The sequence below is a fragment of the Crotalus tigris genome, unplaced genomic scaffold (assembly GCF_016545835.1).
Source record: "Crotalus tigris isolate CLP2741 ecotype Arizona unplaced genomic scaffold, ASM1654583v1 scf7180000019926.259901, whole genome shotgun sequence".
Classification (NCBI taxonomy): Eukaryota; Metazoa; Chordata; class Lepidosauria; order Squamata; family Viperidae; genus Crotalus; species Crotalus tigris.
Window position 1 is genome coordinate 53521 of NW_024097776.1, and position 14800 is coordinate 68320.

The following is a 14800-nucleotide window of genomic DNA, read 5'->3' on the forward strand; positions in this document are numbered from 1 at the left end:
CCCTAATCCTTCTTTTCACTAAGTCGTATCCAATATCTAAGATCTAATATCTAAAAACAGAGCCATTCAGGGCTTGAAAGATTAAATTAATACTTGGAATTGTGCCTGGAAATCTCATGTAATGCAACACCCACAACATAGATGCCAGGTAGCTATAACAGTTGTGGCCTCTTGGCACGCAAGTAGCTCCATTTGGCTCTAATTCCAGTTTCTGATCAATCTTCAAGGGTGGTGCCACTTGCCATACATTGCAGTAATCTACCCTGTGATGACAAGGACAGGAATGAGGGTCACCACATCTAGATGGGTTGGGGTTAACATGTTGACCAAAACAGGGTGAAGACCCCCTAGGCCACAGCTTCCACCTGCTCTTCCGATAGGAACCACGAGTCCAGCATGACCCCTTAAGTGACAGACATTATATTTTCATGTAACAACAGCTTTTGGAGCAGACAACACAACAAGGTTGGGTTTAATCATGGCCTCCGTTGACCAGTATCAAAGACATCTTGCTTTGGTGTTTCGTGAAGGATCAAAGGACTGATTATGCTCACTGAATTGTGTTCAACTCTCCCTTCATGGCTTCTGAAATTCTAAGTCTCATCCCGGCTCTTTTTCAGAAGTTCTGAAATGTTCTAGGTTGTTCTAGTCCAGGGGTAGGCAACCTTGGCTCTTTTATGATTCGTGGACTTCAACTCCCAGAATTCCTGAGCTAGTATGAGGGAAACTTTGGCCCCTTCATGACTCGTGGACTTCAACTCCCAGAATTCCTGAGCCAGCCTGGCTCAGCTTGGAAGCCTCTCCCTTTCCCCTCAGCATGGCTGGCTCAGGAATTCTGGGAGTTGAAGTCCACGAGTCATAAAAGAGCCAAGGTGGCCTAGCCCTGCTCTAGGCTGAAGGACTAGGAACTTGCCCAAGGGTCAAATTCTGTATTTAGATGCATAGAAAACACACTTTTGTCGTTTTAGGCCTGTCTTCAGGGTGAACTAAAGTATGGAAGGAACCAAGTTCCCAAGTTGTAACGTTCTCCCCTCTTCTTGTGTTTTTCTAGCCAAAACACACCAGAGACCTGAAATCAAATCTCCCAATTTCTCCAAGGTGAAAATCACAGACATCTTTCATCGGCTGGTAAGTTTGATACCTGCTGCGAGAGGACCGTGTTGTGCGGACGGTTCTTGAAAGAACCGGAGCTAAAAAAAAATCCTGTGTGTTGTGATTTCCAGTGTACACTTGTGCATATCAATGCATGCTTCTCCCGCTTTGACCCAGGAAAGTGGATGGACACAAGCTGATGGAGTAAAAATTGGAGCTTCCTGATAGACTTAGTTGCCCTCAAGTCCATTCTAAGTCCAGGAGATTGCAAGAACCGACGTTCACCATCGCACTTTGTCTCCAGCAATCATTCATAGTTATTTCCAAGGACAGATGTTTCATCATCTCCTTGATTCTGTCCGTCCTTTCCTCAGCTTTGTCAGGGGTAATCGGTAGCTCTTCCAAAGATTTTTCCAGTCAACCAACACATTATCTTTCCGTTCTACTTTTCTCAGCTTGGACAAGTAGAATAATTTTGTCTAGGTCAGGGGTAGGCCACCTCGGCTCTTTTATGGCTCGTGGACTCCAACTCCCAGAATTCCTGAGCCAGCCACGCTGAGGGGAAAGGGAGAGGTTTCCAAGCTGAGCCAGGCTGGCTCAGGAATTCTGGGAGTTGAAGTCCACAGGTAATGAGAGGGGCATAGTTTCCCCATGCTGGCTCAGGAATTCTGGGAGTTGAAGTCCACCAGTCATGAGGGGCCATAGTTCCCCATGCTGGCTCAGGAATTCTGGGAGTTGAAGTCCACCAGTCATGAAGGGGCCATAGTTCCCCATGCTGGCTCAGGAATTCTGGGAGTTGAAGTCCACAAGTCATAAAAGAGCCAAGATTCCTCACCCCTGGTCTAGGGCAGGGGTAGGAACCTTGGCTCTTTTACGACTCGTGGACTTCAACTCCCAGAATTCCTGAGCCAGCTACGCTGAGGAGAAAGGGAGAGGTTTCCAAGCTGGGCCCTGCTGGCTCAGGAATTCTGGGAGTTGAAGTCCACGAGTCATAAAAGAGCCAAGATTGCCTAGCCCTGGTCTAGGTCATACTTCCTTGTGTCCCATCACCAAAGTAGATGAGGTTTTGGTATCCTCTCAAAAGAAGAGTGATCTTCTCCTTGGCTGTTTCCCTCTGCCCAACTTGTAACTGAGCTTCAAAATTTACTGCTCAGTTAAGCAGGAGTAGCCATAAGCGTGGAGAAATCCAAAGGACATGAAGTCACTTGTGGAGAACAATCTAGCAGAGGCTCTCCACATTGGTTCAGTAGGCTTGGAGAAGCATCTTTCTGTGAGAGTTAATGGGGAAGAGTGATCAGAGTGACAACTGCAATGGGGACTCCTTGGTGTTCTCTGAGCTTGTTGTTTACATGCAGACGTTTCATAACCCAACTAGGGAACATCATCAGTGCTAGAAGGGAGTGGGTGTTTGCAGTGGAGGAGGAAGAGGAGAAAGGGAAGAGGAGGAGAAGGAGAAGGAGGAGATGGATCCTTGGTGGTGTCTGAGCTTGGTGGCTTTCTTGCAGACATTTCATGACCCAACTAGGTAACGTCATCAGTGCTAGAAGGGAGTGGGTGTTTGCAGTGGAGGAGGAGGAGGAGAAAGGGAAGAGGAGGAAGAGGAGGAGGAGGAGGAGGATCCTTGGTGGTGTCTTGTTGGTTGTTTGATAATTGATCTAGTCTTGATATTAATCTTTAGATCTCTAATCTCTAGAGAGCAAACCCCACATTCTTCTAGCACTGATAAAGTTCCCTAATTGGGTCATGAAACATTTGCAAGAAAATCACCAAGTTCACAGACCACCAAGGACCCCACAGTTCTCCTCCTCCTCCTCCTCCTCCTCCTCCTCCTCCTCCTCTCTGCAAATCCCACTCCCTTCTAGGACTAATGATGCTCCCTAGTTGGGTCATGAAATGTCTGGAAGAAAACAGCCAAGTGTCAGCTGTCCTCTGCCAGCTGCTGATAAACTCCCAACACAGAAGGAACAGGTGACCAGCAAACTAGAGAGCATCAAGGACCCCACATTCCTCCTCCTCCTCCTCCTCCTCCTCTTCTCTGCAAACCCCACATTCTTCTAGCACTGTCTGCAAGAAAACAGCCAAGCTCAGAGAGCACCAGGGACCCCACAGTCCTCCTCCTCCCTTCTAGCACTGATGATGTTCCCTAGTTGCGCCATGAAACGTCTGCAAGAAAACCACCCAGCTCAGAGAGCACCAAGTTCATCCCAGAGCTACAAATATTCCCTTCTGTTAACTAGTGTAATGTCTGAACGTCCTGGTGGCTCAGCCCAGCCCCATCTCTCCCTGCCCTGTAGCGCACCATCCCTCTGTTTTTGTTTTTCCGCCTTAGGGGCCCCTGTCCATTTTCTCGGCCAAAAATAAGTGGCATCCCGCACGGACGGTGCACTTGGTCCGCGGAGCAAACGGCTTTGGATTCACCCTCCGAGGCGACTCACCAGTCCTGGTTGCCGGGATCATCGCTGGTGGGTGCGCGGCGGTGAGTTGCCCGGTCCTGTAACCGCCAAGGTGGGGTCCAGGTTGCTTTGGAAATCTTCTAGGCCAGTGATGGCGAACCTTTGAGAGACCGAGTGCCCAAACTGCAACCCAAAACCCACTTATTTATCGCCGGGTGCCGGGTGGGTGTGGCCCACTGAGTGGGCGTGGCTATGGTGGTCGTGGCAGATTGGGTGGGTGTGGCCAAGATGGGCGTGGTCACCTCAATGTTGCTCGTGGGGAGGGACACCTGTGGGGGCCGGGCAGGGTTGGGGGAGATCCAGGCGGTCTCTGGCAGGTGGGGCGGTGGGCAGGAGACTCGTCCTGCGGGGTGAGGCGAGGCAGGGCAGGGGTGCCATTGACATGGGGTAAGGCAAGGGCCAGGGCAGCTGCTGCCTGACACCATCGGCCCCCACACACAGAGGCCAGCGAGCACATGAGAGCCATGAGTGTCCATCAGCAGCCACAGCCTGCTGGCCCCTCGACCGGCGCACTCTGGCGCTCTGCAGCCCACTGCCAGCAGTTCAAAGACGCCGCCTCTGAGTTGGATGGCCAGCCAACAGCTGAGAAGGCAATGCAATGGGTCGTGCCCAGGAAAAGGAGCGCATGCGAGGCCAGGAGGGACGGGACAGCCATTTGTCCGCAATAGTATAGGGCAGTGGTTCTCAACCTTTTTAATGCCGCGACCCCCCACCGGTCGTAAGTCGAGGACTACTCAACCGGTCGTAAGTCGAGGACTACTCAACTGGTGCAGCCCCGTTTGCAGAATGGGACTTTTGGCGGGCTCAGCAGGGCAGAGACAGCCTGGACAATTCCTATTGGCTTTGGAAAGCCAATAGAATTAGAGTCTATTCAAGAGAGTCTATTCTATTGGCTTTCGAAAGCCAAGAGAAGAAAAGGGAGTAGCACAGCTAAGGAAAAGGGGGAAAAAAATGGCGGACTGCGTTGTTTGGCGACCCCCGTCAAATGGTCGTTCGACCCCAAATGGGGTCCCGACCCACAAGTTGAGAACCATTGGTATAGGGTTTCCTGCCTGAGCAGGGGGTTGGACCAGATGACCTCTAAGGTCCTTCCAACTTTATCATTATTATTAGTATTATTATTATTACTAGTTGCCATCTCTGGGGCATGGCGCATGTGCCCACAGAGAGGGCTCTGAGTGCCGCCTCTGGCACGTGTGCCATAGGTTCGCCACCACTGGCATAGGGTATTCCCAGTGTGTTTTGGAGGGGCTGTCGGACCTGCCAGCTGTTGGCTCCATTTGTCGAGGACCGTACAGTTTTATTAGAAGCCACAGTGCATCGCAGGAACGCGTAGCACGGAGAATCGCCCGCCAAAACCCCTCTTAATTGCCTCCCATCACTGACCCCCCCCCCATATGACGAGTCGGGTTGAAGCAAGATGCTTTCAGAACGATGACGTAGGCTGGTGTGCAGCTGCTTTCTCCTCCCAGCTGGGTTACCTTGAAGCAGCATCTCAAGGAGATGCAGAAGTTACGCTTTCCCCCCACCCTCCCCAGAGTTCACGCAGACTGTCAAAGCACACAAGCGGGTGTCAGAAGGCAGCTGACAGGGGCAGCCTTGGGTCAGGGTGGAAATCTGATGCTGGGAGTCATTCAGTAGAAGCTGAAGAACACCCAACGAAGTTGATCAGACGGGTCAGTTGGTTCTTAGCCAGTTAGGTTGGTCTTCGGCCAATAAGAGCCGTGTCCGTGCATCTACAAAAACAGATGCCTCTCTAAGGATTTGGGGGCCTGGGAGAACAGATAGGTGGAATCTGAGTCCCTGGACGCAGACACAAGGACGTACTTCATCGCTCAAGTCAACCAAGAAGGGGGTGACCTCGGCCACCGTGAGGAACCTCAAAGGGAGAGCATGCAAAATTAATGGCCGAGAAGGATAGTCTGTCGGCAGCCGAGAGGTAAACCGATCTCGCTAACGCCGAGTGTCCAGAAGACCAGCTGCCAGATGGCAAACAACGGGGTAGGGTGGGGGGAGTTGTTTTGATGGAGCTAATTCGGGTGACGTGTTTCCAACCCTACCTCTTTTTCCGTGCCCCTCCTGCGGCGTGTTCGTCTTGCGTCGCTCTTTCCCGGATGACCTTCCCCAGGGTCTCCCCCCTCTCCCCCCACCTGAACCAACTCCAGCAAAATCACGCCCGCTTCTATCTGGACAGGAAGCTGGCTTGAAGGAAGGGGACTACATTGTCTCCATCAACGGCCAAGACTGCAGGTGGTCCAAACACGCCGACGTGGTGCAGCTGCTGAAGGTGGCCGGAGAGGAAGGGGTGAAGGTGGGCGTCATCACCCTGCTGCCCCCGGAAGGGCAGAGTGCGGTAAGGCGAGGAGGAGGGGGGGCGGGGGCGGTGGATGATGGGATACGGTGGAACCCAATTGTTCTGGAACCTTGGGGGAGGGGTGTCTCTTAAGAAGGCTCGCCATCTTTGACAGGGAGTGAACAAGGGTGTTGAAAAAATTGACTTCTGGCCGTGTTTCACCCTTAGGACTGTTGCGTTATTCCCCTCCCCCCCGTGGTCACGTGATCAAAATTTGGGACGCTTGGCAACTGGTTCGTAGTTACGATGGTTGCAGTGTCCCGGGATCCCCTTTTGCGACCTGCAATGGGCAAGCCAGATTGACTTAAGAACCAGGTTGCTAACTGAATAAGTGGCAGTGATTCCCTTAACAACTGGGGTGAGAAAAGTCTTAAAATGGGGCAAAAACTCCCTCGCGTAAAGGTCTCGCTTAGCCACGCAAACCTGGAGCTCAGTTGTGGTCGTAAGGCGAAGACTAAACCTTTTTCTTGATCCTTCTGGCCTTCCTTTTTCTCTGTCTGGTAAATTCGCAAGATTCGTTTTCCTTGGCATGTATCTGTGTACACCCGAACTAGATTGTGTTTTTTCTCTGGGTCATATGTGTGTGTGCATGTTGGTAAATTATTGTTGTTGTTGTTTTTAAGTTTTTAAGAAGAGACTGGACAGCCATTTGTCTGTAGTGGTATAGGGTTTCCCGCCTGAGTAGGGGGTTGGATTAGATGACCTCCAAGGTCCCTTCCAACATTATTATTATTATTATTATGGATCATCGCACAGTTATTATTACTACTACTACTATTATTATTATTATTATCATCATCATTTAATATTTATCATTATTATTTAATATTTATCATTATTATTTAATATTTAATTATTTAATAAAAACAGCCACTGTAAGAGGGACCTTGGAGTCCTAGTGGACGATCACTTGACTATGAGCCAGCCGTGTGCAACAGCAGCCAAAAAAGCTAATACTATCCTGGGTTGTATAAACAGAGGCATAGAATCAAGATCATGCAAAGTGTTAGTTCCGCTTTATAAAACCCTAGTGAGGCCACACCTGGAATACTGCAGCCAATTTTGGTCACCATATCACAAAAAAGATGTTGAGAGTTTGGAAAAAGTTCAGAGAAGAGCAACTAAGATGATCCAAGGCCTGGAGACTAAAACGTATGAAGAACGGCTGCAGGACTTGGGTTTGGCTAGTCTAAAGAAAAGAAGAAATAGGGCAGACATAATAGCAGTGTTCCAGTATCTGAGGGGCTGCCACAAAGAAGTGGGGGATCAGGTTGTTCACCAAAGCACCAGAGGGAAGGACCAGAAACAATGGTTGGAAACTGATCAAGGAGAGAAGCAACTTGGAACTAAGGAGAAACTTCCTGACAGTGAGGACAATCAACCAGTGGAACAACTTGCCACAGAAATTGTGGGTGCTCCATCACTGGAGATTTTAAGAAGAGACTGGACAGTCATCTGTCTGAGACGGTATAGATTCTCCTGGTTGGGTAGGGGGCTGGACTAGAAGACCTCCAGGATCCCTTCCAGATTCTATTCTATTCTATTCTATTCTATTCTATTCTATTCTATTCTATTCTATTCCATTCCATTCAATTCCATTCCATATTTTCTATTCTATTCTATTCTATTCTATTCTATTCTATTCTATTCTATTCTATTCTATTCTATTCCATTCCATTCCATTCCGTTCTCTGTTCTATATTTTCTATTCTATTCCATATTTTCTATTCTATTCTATTCTATTCTATTCTATTCTATTCTATTCCGTTCTCTGTTCTATATTTTCTATTCTATTCCATATTTTCTATTCTATTCTATTCTATTCTATTCTATTCTATTCTATTCTATTCTATTCTATTCTATTCTATTCTATTCCATTCCATTCCGTTCTCTGTTCTATATTTTCTATTCTATTCCATATTTTCTATTCTATTCTATTCTATTCTATTCTATTCTATTCTATTCTATTCTATTCTATTCTATATTTTCTATTCTATTCCATATTTGCTATTCTATTCTATTCCATATTTGCTATTCTATTCTGTTCTGTTCTATTCTACTATATTCTATTCTATTCTATTCTATTCTATTCTATTCTATTCTATTGCTTATTATGTGTATTATGTTTATTATTATTAATCATCACACAATCTGCCAGATTTCTTGTTGTTATTATTATTATTATTTTGGTTGTGTTTACGCAGTGTATATTGGAGCTGGATACCTCCTGAGAACGGCGTACAATGAAGATCTCATCTTAACGTATTCATGTACATTTAAAGTGTCAATAACATTATTCTATCCTCTTTTTCTACCCTCCAGAAGTTGGACAAGAAGCCGACAGCCACAACATCCGGCGCGGCTGCTGTGCTGAAAAGCAACAAAGAGAACAGCCGCAAGTCCCCCCTGCCCAGCAAAGCCACCGGGGGTCTCCTGGCCTGGGGGCGGAAGAGCAAGCGCAGCAAAAGCTGCAGCTCCGGGACCCTCCCCTTCGCGCTGGGGGATAACGCAGCGGGCCGCTGAGCCCCCACAGTTCGTGCCCAGCCCCATCGTCATCTCCGGACTGGAGAAGGGGATGGACATTCCACCTGGCAGATGTTCTGGGATCTCTTCAGACGAGACTCATTTGGGGACCAGCGTTGTATCACCTTGCTTTGTGGGTGGGGGGGTGGGGGGGCGAGGGAGGGAGGGAGGGGAAAAAATGTGCCTTGGGAGAGAAATTAATTCTGCACCACTAAACTTCCTGACGACTTAAGATGAAGTTCTCGTCATTATGGGATGGCTGCCTCTTTTAAGACCAGGTAGCGGAGACCAGATAACGGTGGGTGGCCGTCTTGCCTGGTCGGTGAATTTTTTATTATTATTATTATTATTTTTTCCTGGGCGTTCGTTGTTGGAGGTTGGGCTGGAGGGACTTTGAAACGGAAGTGGTTTCGAATCTTACCGGGATCTCCGGGGTGAGAATTTGGGAAGACCCTAGACCAGTGGTTCTCAACCTGTGGGTCGGGACCCCATTTGGGGTCGAACGGCCATTTCACGGGGGTCGCCAAACAACGCTGTCCGCCATTTTTTCTCCCCTTTTCCTTAGCTGTGCTGCTCCCTTTTATTCTATTGGCTTTTGAAAGCCAATAAAATAGACTTTCTTGAATAGAGTCTAATTCTATTGGCTTTCAAAAGCCAATGGGAATTGTCCAGGCTGTCTCTGCCCTGCTGAGCCCACCAAAAGTCCCATTCTGCAAACGGTACTGCACCAGTTGAGTAGTCCTCGACTTACGACCGGTTGGAGGTCGCGGCATTAAAAAGGTTGAGAACCACTGCCCTAGAAAGCGTTCCCTGTGGAGGAATAGCTGGGGACCGGGGGCCACCCAAGGCCCAGCTTGGCAAAATAGAGGGTGGGCTGGCCTGTCCTTGGGAAGAAGGGCACAGCTCTCTTCAGCCCAAATTGGGGGGAAGGGGGGTTGCAGTCCCTAGTGAGGAGACAGATGCGAAAAGGCTTATGGGAGAACAGGAAGTTAGGACATCAAACTGCCTCTGAAGGCTAGGAGGACAGCGGCAGTGGCTTGGTACCAAGAGGGTGGCCAACAGGAGAGGATGTTATGGGGGGTGGGAGTGGGTGAGGGCAGGCAGAACCACAAAGCTTCCCCCTTTGGGCTTCAAGACAAGGTGTGCAGGATCCACAACCAGGGAGAAGAGTAGAGTTAGGAAGACCGAAACGTTAAGGACAATCTACTTGGTGGATGGTGCCACTTCCACCTGCTCCAGATTTCCTCTCTTGATGCTCAGTCTCTTATTGAGGATGGAGGGGGACAATTATATTCCCCCCCTTTTTTGGGGGGGACTCATCTAGGTCGAACGTTTTCAGAGTTCCAAACCAGGGCTGAACCCTAGTTTGTTGGTTTGTTTTAGGATGACATATGCAGCTAGCGTGTAACCTTTCTCCAATCGGTGCTTAGATGGGGAGACGCCAGAGTTAACAGAGCTGGAAGGGGCCTTGGAGGTCTTCTAGTCCAGCCCCCTGCTCAAGCAGGAGACCCTTGCAGAATAACAGTTGGAAGGGACATTGGAGGTCTTCTACTCCAACCCCCTGCTCAAGCAGGAGGTACTTGCAGAATAACAGAGCTGGAAGGGACCTTGGAGGTCATCTAGTCCAACCCCTTGTTCAGGCAGGAAACCCTAGACCATTTCGGACAAATGGCTGTCCAGTCTCTTCTTAAAAACCTCCAGTGTTGGCGCATTCACCGCTTCTGGAGGCAGGCTGTTCCACTGGTGAATTGTCCTCCCTGTCAGGAAGTTTCTCTTTAGTTCTAGGTTGCTTCTCTCCTTGATTGGTTTCCATCCGTTGCTTCTTGTCCTGCCTTCAGGCGCTTTGGAGAATAGCTTGACTGCCTCTTCTTTGGGGCAGCCCCTGTTCTAGAGCCCGATGTGAGTAGCTGGGAATGGGCTTTTCTTCCCAGCTAGGCACCGACTGCTTTCTTCTGGGGACAGTTTGAAGCTGCTCTTGGGATGGTCCAATGGTTGCAGGACTTCCATTACCAGAACTGTAAGAATTTATCTGGCCCAACATGCTGGATACGGCGCTGTTTGGAAGACTGGGGACATGGGGACAAGGTGACTGGTGATTGTGGGGCCAACAAGGCTCTCTTTGGTGAACTGATCCACCGGAAAGCTGTGGGCAGGGCGACCATCCTGAAGCTGCAAAACACGAGTGTTTGTGCCCCAAAGGTGCTTTTTCACGAGGCAACTGGATCTTCTTGTTTTTCCTTTGAAGACGTTTCGATTCTCATGCACAGAAGCTTCTTCAGCTCTGACTGGATGGTGGGGAAAGGAAGGATTTCTACTCCTTGCTGACTTTTTTCTTTCTTTCTTTTTTCTTTCTTTTTCTTTCTTTCTTTTTTCTTCCTTCCTTCTTTTCTGTCTCTGTCTCTCTCTCCTATCCTTCTCCCTCTTTCCCTCCCATCTTCCTCTTCCTCTTTCCTTTTCATCCTTCTCCCAAAGATGCTTTTTCAAGAGGCAACTGGACTGTCTTGTTTATATTTGAAGATGTTTGGATTCTCCTCCAAAAAGCTTCTTCAGCTCTGAGTGGATGGTGGGAAAGGATTTATACTCCTTGCAGACAGCTGGTCATTTGCATCCTGTTAGAGAGTCGTTGAGGCCACTTGGGGGTTTGTAGTAGTAGCGCAAACGGGTTTATCCATAACCCATCTGTATTACTCAGGTGACCCTGGGGTCACAGACAAATCTCCAAGTGGCCTCAACAACTCTCTAAAAGGATGCAAATGATGAATAATGAATGGAAATGAATGAATAAAAAAGGAAAATGACCAACTGTCTGCAAGGAGTATAACTCCTTCCATTCCTCACCATCCAGTCAGAGCTGAAGAAGCTTCTCAAGTGAAAAGCAAAACGTCTCCAAAGGAAAAAAACAAGGCAGTCCAGTTGCATCTTGAAAAAGCAGCTTTGGGAAAACCAGGACCTGGATGACGGAGAATCTCCATAGACATTTGGCTGACGGTAAGATTATGCAGGATCCTTCTTACTCAGGGGTCTTCAAACTGGGCCCTTTGATGACTTGTGGACTTCAACTCCCAGAATTCTTCAGCCAGGCACAAGTCATCAGAGGGCCAGGTTTGAAGGCCCCTGGTCTGGATCCCCAAGCCCGCAGTTTCATCAAAATGGCCAACTGAGGAATTCTGGGAGTTGAAGTCCACCAGTCATAAAAGGGCCAGGTTTGAAGGCCCCTGGTCTGGATCCAAGCCTGCAGTTTCATCAAAATGGCCAACTGAGGCATTCTGGGAGTTGAAGTCTACAAGTCATCAAAGGGCCAAGTTTTAAAACTCCTGTTCTATCTGGACGTTTGAGAAGATTCCTTCTCCGTGGAAGCCATTGGCCGTGTGGTGTTTGAAGACCAGTTTCTGTGCTTTTTTGCAATTTTATTTAACAGCGACGGTGCTGCTTGGACTTGAGGATTGACTTTAGAAGTCCCTTCCAGTGCCGGATGTTAGTCTTGGGAAAAAGGTCTACGGCAACAACAACAAAAAAGTGTGCCTCAAGTGTACGCCATGTCTCTCTCTTGACACTCTCCATGCTAGAGTCGTGTGCTGCAGCTGCCAAAAAAGCCAACACAGTGCTGGGCTGCATTAAAAGAGGGATCGAATCAAGATCAGGTGAAGTGTTAATACCACTTTACAACGCCTTGGTAAGGCCACACTTGGAATCCTGCATCCAGTTTTGGTCGCCACAATGTAAAAAAAGATGCTGAGACTTTGAAAAGAGTGCAGAGAAGAGCAACAGAGATGATTTGGACTGGAGGCTAAAATATATAAAGGACAGTTGCTGGAATTGGGAATGTCTAGTTTAATGAAGAGAAGGACGAGGGAGGACATGATAGCAATGTTCCAATGTAGCTTTAGGAAAACTAGAGACATTGAGCTAAATGAACTTGTGAAGGAAACAATAAAAGGAATGCAAAGTTTTGGCCTGCCATTGCTCAGCTCAACAGACTGATTCAACCAGTTTCAGACTGTTATTTTCCTGGTTTCTCCCAGGCATCATTTTACAGTATATAATCTATTTCTCATAAAAGGAGTATTTGCCTTGCCTTCGGTGGAAAGCTAGATAGAATGCAAGGTTTAGGAGCCATGAGGGTATAAAAAAACACCCTGAAATGTGTTAATTAATTTAATGTGGGTTAAATGAGAGGCAGAAGGGACTTGTATAAAGACTCAAGAGAGAAATTACAATAAGATTGTAACTATAATTTGCAAAGGTCAAGAAGTCACTCCTATGTTTCTTAAATCGGAGGGGTTTTTTCTCTTTTTAATTGCTTGCACTTTTTTTTTCCTCTTTCCTGTTTTCTTTTGATTTGGCTTCTATTCTACGGAAAAAAAATCTTCATAAAACATAAATAAAAGAACAACAACAATTGAATCCTGTTTGCTGGAGTGGGTGGTCAAGGCTATTTTTCCACCAGCTGCCTCTGACTGATAAAACACTCCAATTATCACTGTAATTGAGCCCAGAATTAATATCATCAATCATTACAGTCATTAGGCAGGTCATCCACCTGATTTTACAGGATTGTTTGCAAGCATTAAACAAACGCAGCAGTCCTTAAGTCAATCCATTTTACCCATGGGCTTTTTTTTTTTTTTTTTTTTTTTGCCAGAAATTGGAAGCAAACACTGGAAACTGTCAAAAGACCTCAAAAATCACTTTTTTGGCTGCTGCTGCCCACTGCTGGCTCATAGTGAAGTGATCGGTACATTAGGCATGGATGCACACGCATAAGTGCACTGGGGAAAAAATAACAGTTGGCTTTAAAATAAAAGCTGCATTAACAGAAGGATTTGAGCAAGATCGCGTGAGGTACTAATACCACTTTATAAAGCCTTAGTAAGGCCACACCTGGAATGACTGCATCCAGTTTTGGTCTCCACTCAGATGTTGAGACTCTAGAAAGAGTGCAGAGAAGAGCAACAAAGAAGGTCAGGAGAATGGAGGCTAAAACATATAAGGAACGGTTGCTGGAATTGGGTATGTCCAGTTTAATGAAGAGAAGGACCAGGGGAGATGTGATAGCCATCTTCCAATATTTGAGGGTCTGTCACAGAGAGGAGGGGGTCCACCTATTTTCCAAAGCACCCAAAGGCCAGACAAGGAATAACAGATGGAAGCTGATCAAGGAGCGATTCAACCTGGAAATAAACTTCCTGACAGTGAGGACAATCAACCAATGGAACAGGAGTTGCCTTCAGAAGTTGTGGGAGCTTCATCACTGGAGAGTTTCAAGAAGAGACTGGACTGCCTTCTGTCAGAAATGGAGTAGGGTCTCCTGCTTGGGAGGGGGTTGGACTAGATGACCCACAAGGTCCCTTCCAACTCTTGTTATTCTAATTCTAAAAGCAAACCATGTGGGCTGGACAGGGACAGCCAAAGGGCCAGATTGTAGTCCTTTGGCTTGGAAAAAAAAAAAAAGAGGGGGGTCACTGGTGCCATTTCCCACCCAAACTCAAATAAAACCACCCCAGGGGATCGGCCGGGATGTCCCCATTCCGAAGACCACTTGGCCTTCTTCGAATGACAAGGAATAAGGATCAGGCTGTAGGTCTCCATGGAAAGGAACGAGCTGAGTGATAGTAAGGTACTGGGGGTAGCTGAGTTCTGTGTCAGTACAAGCCCTTCCCTGCCCACCAGAAGCAAGATCTGGGATCTCAAACAGCTTACTCTAAAGTAGTAGGAAAAAAGAGGTCTTACAATATAGCTTAGGACAGAGGTCTTCAAGCTTGGCCCTTTTATGACTTGTGGACTTCAACTCCCAGAATTCCTCAGCCAGGCATGAGGGAACTATGAACCTTTTATGACTTGTGGACTTCAACTCCCAGAATTAGCCAGCCAGCGTGCCTGGCTGAGGAATTCTGGGAGTTGAAGTCCACAAGTCATCAAAGGGCCAAGTTTGAAGACCCCTGTCTTAAAGCATCCTGGCTGAGGAATTCTGGGAGTTGAAGTCCCCAAGTCATCAAAGGGCCAAGTTGGAAGACTGTCTTACAGCATCCTGGCTGAGGAATTCTGGGAGTTGAAGTCCACAAGTCATCAAAGGGCCCCCGACATTCCTAGACTGTCCCACTGAAGTGCACTCTTCTCGTGGAAGAAACATGATGGCCTAGCCTTGTTCTGCTTCCGGTGATGTGGCTGGCAAGTAGTGACATTCTGAGTGTGTCTCAACCTTAGCAAACTGAAGAAGCGTGCCCCAAAGCTGCTTTTCCAAGAGGCAACAGGACTTTATTTTTCCTTGGTTTTGTTTCTCATCCAAGAAGCTTCTTCAGTTCTGACTAAATGGTAGAGAATGGAAGGATGTATTTGCCTTGCAGTCATCTGGTCATTAGTACTCTTTCTGAGAATTATT

At 47.6% G+C, this 14800-nt stretch overlaps 1 protein-coding gene across 1 annotated transcript in view; it reads left to right on the forward strand.

Moving 5' to 3' along the window:
- RHPN1 (rhophilin Rho GTPase binding protein 1) overlaps positions 1-8556 on the forward strand; it is a 51366-nt gene extending 42810 nt beyond the window's left edge. The window contains exons 12-15 of the mRNA XM_039364910.1: positions 1052-1128; positions 3422-3568; positions 5740-5898; positions 8221-8556. Of these exons, the coding sequence (XP_039220844.1) occupies positions 1052-1128; positions 3422-3568; positions 5740-5898; positions 8221-8421 (584 nt within the window). The 3' untranslated portion in view covers positions 8422-8556. The remainder of the gene's footprint in view (positions 1-1051; positions 1129-3421; positions 3569-5739; positions 5899-8220) is intronic.
- The last annotated feature ends 6244 nt before the right edge of the window (positions 8557-14800 follow it).